General features: G+C 36.4%; 2 protein-coding genes across 4 annotated transcripts; both read right to left on the reverse strand.

Moving 5' to 3' along the window:
• Window positions 1–2726: 2726 nt before the first annotated feature.
• LOC132032805 (F-box protein SKIP22-like) lies at window positions 2727–4803 on the reverse strand. 3 transcript variants are annotated; one of them, XM_059422544.1, is made up of 2 exons: window positions 4224–4803; window positions 2727–4139 (listed from the first exon to the last, which is right to left on the reverse strand). In XM_059422544.1, the coding sequence occupies exons 1-2, from the start codon at window positions 4713–4715 to the stop codon at window positions 2976–2978; spliced, it is 1656 nt and encodes a 551-aa protein (XP_059278527.1). In that variant the 5' UTR covers window positions 4716–4803; the 3' UTR covers window positions 2727–2975. The 3 variants fall into 3 exon arrangements, with proteins under 3 accessions (XP_059278527.1, XP_059278526.1, XP_059278525.1); XM_059422543.1 differs by having other exon boundaries at window positions 4203–4802; XM_059422542.1 differs by having other exon boundaries at window positions 2727–4802.
• A 3552-nt stretch (window positions 4804–8355) lies between these two features.
• LOC132035354 (dof zinc finger protein DOF3.5-like) lies at window positions 8356–9513 on the reverse strand. The gene has a single exon (XM_059425612.1). It carries the CDS (start codon window positions 9344–9346, stop codon window positions 8405–8407), a length of 942 nt encoding a protein of 313 aa, XP_059281595.1. The 5' UTR covers window positions 9347–9513; the 3' UTR covers window positions 8356–8404.
• Window positions 9514–10558: the final 1045 nt, after the last annotated feature.

A 10558-nucleotide genomic window follows, 5' to 3' on the forward strand; every position in this document is an offset into this window, starting at 1 on the left:
TATTTCACTTAATGTGAAGCTGGGCAGAGAAATAAGCTCAGCAGACCATGACATAGTGTTGCCTTTTCCAGTAGAGAATACAGTAACAATGTTCCATTGTGCTGATGTTTAGTCGTTTACAAGCAACATAAAATAATTGTGCTAGCTCGACAATGAGGAATCACGAATCAAGTCAAGAAAGAGACCAAAATGGTCAAGTGGGTTGCAGATTCACGGGCATCCTCTCCTTATTAAACCAAAAAAAAAAAAAAAAAAAAAAAAAAAAAGATTCACGGGCATTGTCTCATTTGTGACCACAATCCTCAACCGTGGGCACGCCATCAAAGCAGGAGGCATCCCATCCTCAACTATTTGGAACCCTCCCGATGAGTACTCCCCTCGCCAATAGGCCGCCAACGTGATGTGTTAGCTGCCGGGTGGATGAGAATGGTTGGAGTTCTGAATTTGACATAGCCAAACCTGTCGGCTATTGATTCCCGCTTTGATGCTTCGGTCGAGGGAAAGGGTGTAGTTTCTGCTGTGGTTGAGTTACTTGATAGTCAAGGCATACGGTACAAACTTATAGGGGGCTTTTTTCCCTTTATTTATAGTAGTAATTAGTAGTGACCAAACCACATATGGATGATTATGGTCTTTGAGTGATGAAACGTATATTGATAACAGAAGGTTTTGAGGCCCCTTTGTTGTGATAGTGTTAGCATAGAGAGGTAGGGGCAGATCTAGTGGTATAGTTGTGGGTTCACTTCAACCATAACTCTTAGTCTAGACCTGGATTTATCTGAGTGAAATGCACTGAAATTTCTGAAAATGTTGAACTATGAACCCATAACTCAAATAATTTAGTGGTTGAAACCCAAGTCCTGAACCTGTGAATTAAAATCCCGAATCCGCCACTGAAGAGAGGTAGATAATTTTACAATGACTTAATTCTTCAAACTTCCTTTTAATTCACCTTGAATCCAGAATTCTGGCTGTGAAATATCACTCTTACTCTCTAAGTAACAAGAATGGTATAGCTGTTACATTCGAAAGGTGAATTGTGTATTTCTTCTGAACTGTTCTAGTGTTCTGTAATAATGTCATTACAAATCTAGTGGTAATGCGTTAGACTTCAGCTTATTATCTCTTGGGTAGACGCATAGAAACAATGTTCCAGACCTAGCTTACACGCATTTATACTTTCACATTTCCTCCACTTGGTTGTTTTATCACTTCAATGATACCAGAGCTTTGGTCTAGTCGAAGAGCGCAAACGTGGTGCTTGAGTTAAGTGCACATCATGGGAACCTCGCCACATGCAAAAGCCTGGTATCTAAGTGGAGAAAGATAAAGAGATGGATGCATTACCCATCGACTTTCAAACGCTGTGTCACTGGTTGGGATTTCTCGAATATAAAAAAAAAAAAAAAAAATGGAGCCTGAGGCTAAGATTCCACTGCCAGGTTTACTGTAAATCGTGGACTCATAGTCGCCATTTTGCACTCATTTTGCTCTACTTCCTAAACTGTCGAATCTTTCAACAAATTGAGAAACTTCTCAAAATATTTTCAAATGTGACATTCTTTCTGTCTTTAATTTTATTTGCATTTTTAAATGTCCATTCTAGTGTATCAGGAGTGTTTTCTAATTTCTACTCATAATAATGAGTAAGATGCTTTGCAAATCAAAAGATACGACTTCCATCATGCTTCGGCTTTGGTCCATTTTGGACGTTGGTCAGAGGCGGAGCTAGGATTTTGAGTTATGGATTATAGATTCTTAAAAAAGAAAGTTACTGAGAAAGGTACCGGATTCTACTGAATCCACAATCGGAATGCTAGCTCCACCATGATGGTGGTGCGTTTCGATAAAAAATTAACTAGATGGTCGGTACTCAAGTTGGGCACCGGCGTATGCCTGATGACAACTACTATTATAAACTATACAGGGCTGAAGACTCCAAATGATACAAACCATAATCAAGACTCCCCAAGAGACCAATGTCGGGCAGATCCAGGCATTTGCTTTGTAGCTTTAACTATATCAGTAATTATGCGATACCAATATCTCATATGCAACTGTTAGGCAGCAAGGAGCTTGCAAGCAAATTCAAAGGCCAAAGCACAAACCAAAAAGACAACGACAGCAACATTGTCCGACTCACTACACCAGAACATGAGTTAGCAGATCCATTTTAACACGTTCCACACAACAAAAACAGGGCATAGAATGAATATACCTGCCAAACAAAGTCGTCCAACCACCAAAAAGCTATGTTGCTCGGACTTTTAAAAAATGTCGTGAGGTGCACCTTGGATCCTCAAAATGTAGTGCATGTTTGGAAGATCTGACACGGGTGCGACAACTATTTTGGGGAGTCTGAGCAACATAACCAAGAAGAGACTATTTAAAAAAGAAACTTGAATTGAATGCTTCCAGTAGTACCAGCTTGATAATAAACTTGCGACTACAACCTTTTGGACAACTTGTTACATGCATAAACTATACAGGTAATAGCTTATTTGAGCAAAGCACAAAAATGCTTAAGCCAAAGACTCAACAGAAATATTCCAGGTCGGAACATGGCTCAAGATCGAAACACCCCTCTTTCTTAGCTAAAACAACCTAAGTAACTATCGTTACAAGTATTGTACACAACTATTAGCCAGCAGTAAGTACATGGAGCCACATTCAAAGGCCAAAACACAAAACCAAAAATCAAAGGGCAGCAAAATTTGCTCGATTCATTGCAATGAAAATGGATTTTAATACATAAGCTAGACACCAGATTACATTCACTGTTTTAGCACAAACAGAAAAAAAGGAAATAGAACTAACATAACTGCTTAAGAGTCATTCAAACTCCAAACGAGAAAAGTTCCAACAGAAACATAAAAAGATTCACAAAAACTTGCAACTGAAACCTATTGCACTACTTATTGCAGACATAAACTATACCATTTACTGCTATAAACTCCAGATTATATAGGCCATAATCAAGTGAAGTTGCTCCTATGTCCTCCGAGATTACAACGAGGTACATGGTTCGACAATGGATGGAGCAGTCGAGAAGGTGGAGCCCGCCCAAACGGATTTCCGGTATTATCAAATTGTGGAGCGAAAAGATCATAATCTCCACCAATTATATGTGGCCTCCAAGGTCCTGGAAATCGATGAGGACCCCCTAAGAAACTCAGGGGATCAACAAATCTTCTTCTACTACTCACCTTCCTTCTCTTCCTACTCTCCCAAGACTTGACAAACTTCTCTTTCCAATGTCCCCCTTCTCCCGATATCTCACCATCACCAAAATGCTCCGCATATTTCTTCTTCCACAAATCATCGCTCGAACCCAAATATCGCAATTCGGAGCTCAGACAACTCACTTTCGCTATCTCAACACCAGGAAGGGATTCCAAAATCTTCAACTTTAGATCAGTCGGGAGTCGCGTAAAGCACGGTGGAAGCGCCAAACCGGACTTTTCGCACAAATCAATTAGCAATGGCAATACAAGCCCGTCCTTCACGTTCCTCCAAAACATAAACACTTCCTTCTCCGGAGAGGTTATGGAAACCCCATTTACCTCCTCATTTAATCCACAATTAGCCCACACGACGTTCAAAAACGGAACTAATTGGTCTTCGTTTAACGTCACTCTACGCGCAGAAACCCCACCGGACAATGACCCATGAGCAATAAAGAACATCCCTAAAGATTGAAACTTTAACTCAATAGTGTGAATCACATCCGAATTACCCCGTTTTACATGATCAATAACCTCAGGCAAAGTGTAAAACAGTCTCATTCGTGAAGCACCCGAAGGCCAATTTTTCAAAAATTGAGTCCCACTAAGCTCAGTAAACGAAACAGGGTCAAGAAGAACAAACCCGGATTCGACAAAAACAGCGTGAAGTGCAACCACCAACAGCTTATGATCACGGCCACCGTCATCACTTAGCTCCTCCGTGAACACTTTCCTTAAAAACCCAGGTACACTAAACGATTTCGTCAAATTCACACCACTGTAATCTCCATCTACCTCCATAAAATCATCTGTTTCGTCTCCCTGATGTATCGAATTTAGGGTTTTCGCCTCGTGGGTGTCCATATTTCTCACTTTTTCAGGTTCTTGGACCATTTGGGTGTCCAAAATTTTCACCTTTTCAGGTTCTTGGACAACGTGGGTGTCCACATTTTTCACCTTTTCAGGTTCTTGGACAACCTGGGTGTCCAAAATTTTCACCTTTTCAGGTTCTTGGACAACTTGGGTGTCCAAATTTTTCACCTTTTCAGGTTCTTGGACAACTTGGGTGTCCGTGTTTTTCAATTGGGTGTCCATTTTTTTCACTGTTTCAGATTCTTGGACAATTTGGGTGTCCATATTTTCCACTGTTTTACATTCTTGAACAATTTGGGTGTCCAATTTGTTCAACAAGTTGGAATCTTGATTAGGGTTAGATTTGGGGATATGGGTTTGAGTTGAAATTGAAAACACATTTGGATTGTAAGTAAAAAAGATAAGATCACCTGATGTAATACCAATTGATTGAAGTGTTTCTTCAGAGTTTTGAAGCTCTTCCTTTCTATTTAAGGAAAGATGAATGGAATTTGATGATGATGATGAAGGGAATGCTTGAGAGATGACATGTTTGAGTTCTTGAAGAGTGCATGAAGATGATGGTATGTTGATTTTAAGGGTTTGTTTGGTTTCGAAGCATCGAATTCTGAGTTTCATGGTGGATTTTTAGACCTTTTTTTCTTATGTGAAGGTTCTGGTGAAGGTGGATCGATGAGGACTCATAAGTGCAATGAACAAGATAAAATTGAGAAAATGACAAAAATGATGTCTTATGTCTGAGGGTAAGTTCAATATAGTCCCTTAAAGCATGCACTTAATAGTTTTGGTCCTTTAATTTGTCAAGAACTAACACTTTTAGTCTCTGTATATTTACTGTACTTTGTCGGTTAGATATAACGAGATCTATGGGAACTTACACTTATGTAACTTAGAGCCTGTTTGGATGGGCTTATTTTAAGCTTTAAGTTAAAAAAATAAGTTGGTAATATTTTTTACCCAGCTTATTTTTGTTATTGTTAAATACGCCCAATTACATTTTTGAGTTTATTTTAAGACAAAATAGCTTTAAGTAAGTAACTTATAAGCCAATCCAAACGGGCTCTTATTAAGGTGTAATATCTGTTATTGTTTATACGTTCTTAGTTTCTAGTGCATTTTTTTTTTTTGTGTTGCATACTTAGGATTTGATTGGACTTCCTTGGGTGTTTGTGGTTAAATTATTTTTCCATTGTTTTCATCAAATGTAACGAGCATAAATTGTTAAATATTTGACGGAGGCTAAAAGTGTCAACTTTTGACGAATTTAAAGGAACAAAACTTGTGAGACTATATTGGTTATGTCGTTGGTGTTATTGTTAAATGATCATAACTATTTAGTCCATAGGGACTATTTTCAACCTGCCCTCAAACACAAGGGATCATTTTTTTCATTTTCTCGACTTTTTTATGCGGGCGTTTGAACCCATGATAGTGGGCGGTTAGCTCTCTGCTCTTCTCCAACAGACTTTTGTATATTCGTAACAAAGTATATTAAAATATGAATTATAATTAGTAACAAAAAGTTTTTATTTATTTTTCTGAAATATAAAAAAATAAAATAAATATTGTTATTAAAATTTTTAGGGAAAGGGTCAAATTTACCCTCCAAGTATGGTTTATAGTTTAAATTTGCCCTCCGTCAAAGTTTGGGATCAAATTTGCCCTCCCCGTTAGGATACTTGTTATATTTGCCCTTTTATGGATGGAAGTGTGACTTCGACTAAAAAATTAGCCACGTAAGCTCTACACAGACTCCCAAACTCAATTATTTTAACATATGGACTAAAAAATTAGCCACGTAGGTTCCACGCTTGGTATTATGTTTGGTAACGTCATGAATGGCTAAAGCTGGTAATATTTTTCTTATGTAACTACATGTATTGTTCTTATGTGAGGCACAATCTGGTTTAAGAAAAAATAAAGAACTCTAAGTCGCCTTTCTGTTCTCTCTTTTGTTCTCTCTCTTTTCTAAAATAAAAGGATGGTGGGTAAACGGGTCACGGGCTATGGGTTAAAATAATTGGGTTTGGGAGTCTATGTGGAGCCTACGTGGCTAATTTTTAGTCCAAGTCACACTTCCATCCATAAAAGGGTAAATATAACAAGTATCCTAACGGGAAGGGCAAATTTGATCCCAAACTTTGACGGAGGGCAAATTTAAACTATAAATCATACTTGGAGGGTAAATTTGACCCTTTTCCCAAATTTTTATTCACGTTTTTAATTTAAAAAAAAAAAGAGAATAAATATCTTTAAAATATATATCTTTTAAAATTCTTAAATAAGAAAAGAACACAAATTATTCCAACGAAATTTCTAACTTGCTTCCTAGACAGTGGCGGATCCAGAATTTTTACTTAGAGGTTCCAAAAAAACAACAAAAACCAAATATAATAAAAAATATTGTCAATGGGAATTGAACCTGGGATACATGACAATTTAAACCTTTTGCATTTATTTAAGGTGTTCAAAAGTTAATATATGTACATAAACACAGAAAATTTACCCTGTATATACACCGTAATTTTTTGCCGAACACTCTCGGCATGCTATAAATCCGCCCCTGTTCCTAGATTACCCTTAATTTTTCTCCTACCAAAATCCTAGTAACTCTACCAACAATTGAGGGGCTTCCTTTCTTCTTTTTCATCTCCTTCGGTTATTGTTGCCGTTGTCCCCAGTGCTTTTCTGTTCATTGTTTACCTTATTCAAAAATCTCGAACTTTCCGTCTTCAGAAGGGATCTGTATTTTTAATTTATGGATTTTGAATCACAATTCTTTGCTTATTGGATTCTGGTAGATAACTTTTATGTTGACTAGTAGGTATAATTGACAAGCTACCACGGTTAATGTCAGAGTTGTAACTAGCCTAGTTAGTTAGGTAGTTAGAGTTAGTTAAAAGAAGTCTAAGTCTGTTAAGTGTGTATATATATAATTATATTTCATTGTTGAGTTAGTTAGATTTAATTTTTTAATGTATATATAAAGTTTGAGTCAAAGTTACTAGATTTTGCCGTCTCTGTTAATTTTGTTCAAGTTGAATATTCGTACGGCTCTGGTACTGTATTCAGTGCAAACCCAAGATTTCTTGCGACTTAAATTGATATTCGAGGAAGGCATGTGATTTTGGTTGACATTGGGGATACATGAAACATGTTCTCTTGCCTCGATGAACACTTGAAATATGAAGGTGCATGCATCCTCCATATCAGTTTACGATGGTTTGAGGCATTACGATTATAATCCACTGCTTCATATTTGGTTGTCATAAGTAGTATCGGAGGCAGGACTTTTACTAAAAGGGTTTAATATAAATTTTGACCATATATATATACCGAAATTTTCTAGCGAAGGATATTCAGATGAACTCGCCCATGTTGCCATAACATTTGTTTTCGGCTGCCTAGACTCTCCGTCGGTGGTTGTAGGGTAAAGAGAAGTGAAAGAAGACTGGAAGGGGTGAAGGGGGAGGCGAGGTGTTTTTTGCTAATTTGTCATTTTTTCATTTGTGACATTGCCACATAAGAGGCGTGTGAACCTCACGCATTAATATAAGCATTTTGGCTTGCGGTAGCCAAAAATGTGTTTTAAGTGATCAATTCAATAGGTATGACCCCTAAATTCTTGTGTCTAAAGGAAAATATGGAGCGAATTTGAGGCCTGTCTATATATTTTCAGCCTTTTCTTCAGGTTGTTCTAAAAAAACACTCTATATGAATTTACTTTAAACTTCTCAATTTGTGCTCAATGACATGTTCTTATAAGCTAAAGCCATAGAATATTATAATATGTTCAAAATCATAACTTCCAAGAGCTCGTACTTTTTGTATATGTTTCTTCTTTCTTTCTTTTTATGTTAATATTTGTGTTGAATTAAACAGAATCATATGCTTGGTTCTGCAACCAAGCATGCAGAACAAAGTGAAAGGGAAGTTAATTAAGAGTACAACAAATACTAGCAAAACGATTTAAAACATAGAGAACGGAAACTCCCCAAATGTGAAAATCACCAAAATGCAACTTTTAACTCAGACCAATAGTTAAAAACAACAAAAAGAAGAACAACAGTTGAGAGAAGAAAATTTACTCTCGTTTTCATGATATCATTAACTCATGAAACTTATTGTTTTTTTCGTATATATATATATATATATGGAAGTATTTACTTCGCCAATATTACATATTCAGTATGTATTATTCTTCAGAAGAATGTTTTTACCTTTTTCTATACATGCACTGGTATAATATATATCAAATGTGAAGACTTGCAACAAAATTAAGTAAATAAACCTCATTTTGATCTCACTCAAGGCCTGAAAATATTTCCAAAATTGGACAAGCTGAAAAGGCTCCCATCATTTGCCTTATTAGCGCTATGATTATTCAGATCTTGTACTGCTAATTCTGGTTGTGGTTCTGGCTCTGGTCCTCCTGCTGATGAATGACTTGTATTTAGAATATCATTAGGAAATACCATGTGATTTTCATGAGAATTAGACCACATCATCTCTTCACCAGGCAATGGAGGGAGCTGCATATAATTATTGCCTAATTTATCTTGGTCAATAATATTATTGGCATTCACATTCATAGTGGCATAGTGATGATCATGAAGATCAATATGATTCATAATTTGTTTCTCCTCATGAATCCCACTAAAGTAAACACCATCACCATCACCATTGCCAATTAATCGCGATTCTTGGCCCAAATTGCTATTCATGAACTCCATATTTATCATGCTTGAAAACTCGAATGGTGGATCGACGAGTACTCCTTCTTGATGATGATCATTAGGCAATAATAAATGATCATCAGGCAGTTCAAGATTCTGGTGGTCCTCCGGTTGTGATGGCTTGGAATTATTACTATTCAAGAAATTTGCATAGACTAAAGCTAGATCAATACTTGGACCTTGATGATCCAAGGAATTACTAGTGGATTGATGATGATCAATATTAGAGGGATTTAGAACAACCCCATGTCCCAAGTTTCTTGAAATAAGGCCATGTTGATGATGAATTGTACTAGAAGAAGACTTACCTCTCCTACTCTTTCTGCAGCCACCACCAACAGGAACATTCCTTAAAGAACCACCTTTAGTCCAATACCTTCTACAACCTTTGCAAAAATACCTAGGCTGTGTCAAACTATAGTTGTTGTAGTAACAAAATTTTGTGTTTGTGGAACCACAACGAGGACATGTTGGTGCTAACTCAGCATTGGGTTTCCATATCCCTCTTTCCATCTAATGATAACACAAGATTTTTGTTGTTGTAGTGCTTCTTGATCAAGACCTTCCTCCTTTTGAATAATAACATCTCCCTTTTGCGCTGCTGCCAGCAATGAAGTGAAAAATCTTGACCATTGACTATATTTCTTGAAATATATATACTCATCCTCATTTCCAATTTAAGTGACGTAATTTGATTTGGCATCGAGTTTAAGAAAGAAATGAGAATATTTTGAACTTCTGGTCTTAAACGTGTCATAATATTTGTGTGGTTACAAAACTTTCAAAACTTGTGGTATTACACGTCATAGCATTTGCGTAGCTATAAAAATTTCTCATTAAGGGTTAAACGGGAAGTCTAAATAGATTCATGGTTAAAGATTCGATTTAAGCAATATCATGGTTAAAGTAAATCGCAAAAAGCGAGATAAGTAAAAAATCACGTGTTAGTTAGTAATGCATTTTGAATTGAGATAAAGGTAAAAAACACAACTGAACTAGTATCACCTCAACTATTAGTTGTTCCTTTTTTTCTACCTAAACTATCACCATGTATGTATTAAAACACACATATAGTTGATAGTTCATGTTGGAAAAGGGAACAACTGATAGTTAACCTAGTCAACTTCGAGGTGTGTTTTAATCCATAGACGATGATAGTTCAACTTTGAAGTGGCCTAAAGGGAACAAGTGGATAGTTTCAATCTTTGAATGTGCAAAAGTGATAGTTCAGGTGCGTTTTTGACCATTAACTCTTTTGAATTAAACAACTATTTTTGCTGATTTAAAATAGCTTCGAGATTACATGATTTAGATTTTGCTTGTAATTTTAACAAAATTGTAGTTTCAAGATTCATTCGTAGTAGTAGCAGTATTATAATACTAACCAATAAATTATTATTGCAAAGCATTGGAGACAGGGAATGTGCATGATCCAAGAAGCCCATGATCCAAGACAAAAGTACCAACTTTGAGGTTGAGTTTTTCTTTAAAATTTAGCCGCCCATTTAGCTGCAGTGACATTCCTGATTCCCACTTTTAAGAGAATTCCTCTTATCTAAGCATCATCCACCACACGAGTGCACAAAGGTACAAATACACTTCAGCTTATAAAGTTAGTATTTCTCAATTTTCTTTATTTTTTGTTTACTACTATAGTTAGAGGCAAAGTTAGAATTTTAAATTCTAAGAGCGTGAAAAGTGCTAATATCATTTTATTAATTATTT

The sequence above is a fragment of the Lycium ferocissimum genome, chromosome 10, assembly GCF_029784015.1.
Source record: "Lycium ferocissimum isolate CSIRO_LF1 chromosome 10, AGI_CSIRO_Lferr_CH_V1, whole genome shotgun sequence".
NCBI classification, from domain to species: Eukaryota; Viridiplantae; Streptophyta; class Magnoliopsida; order Solanales; family Solanaceae; genus Lycium; species Lycium ferocissimum.

Excerpts from the sequence above, each read along its gene's own strand:
- LOC132032805 (XM_059422542.1), bottom strand. The coding sequence starts at position 4,715 with ATGAAACTCAGAATTCGATGCTTCGAAACCAAACAAACCCTTAAAATC.
- LOC132035354 (XM_059425612.1), bottom strand. The coding sequence starts at position 9,346 with ATGGAAAGAGGGATATGGAAACCCAATGCTGAGTTAGCACCAACATGT.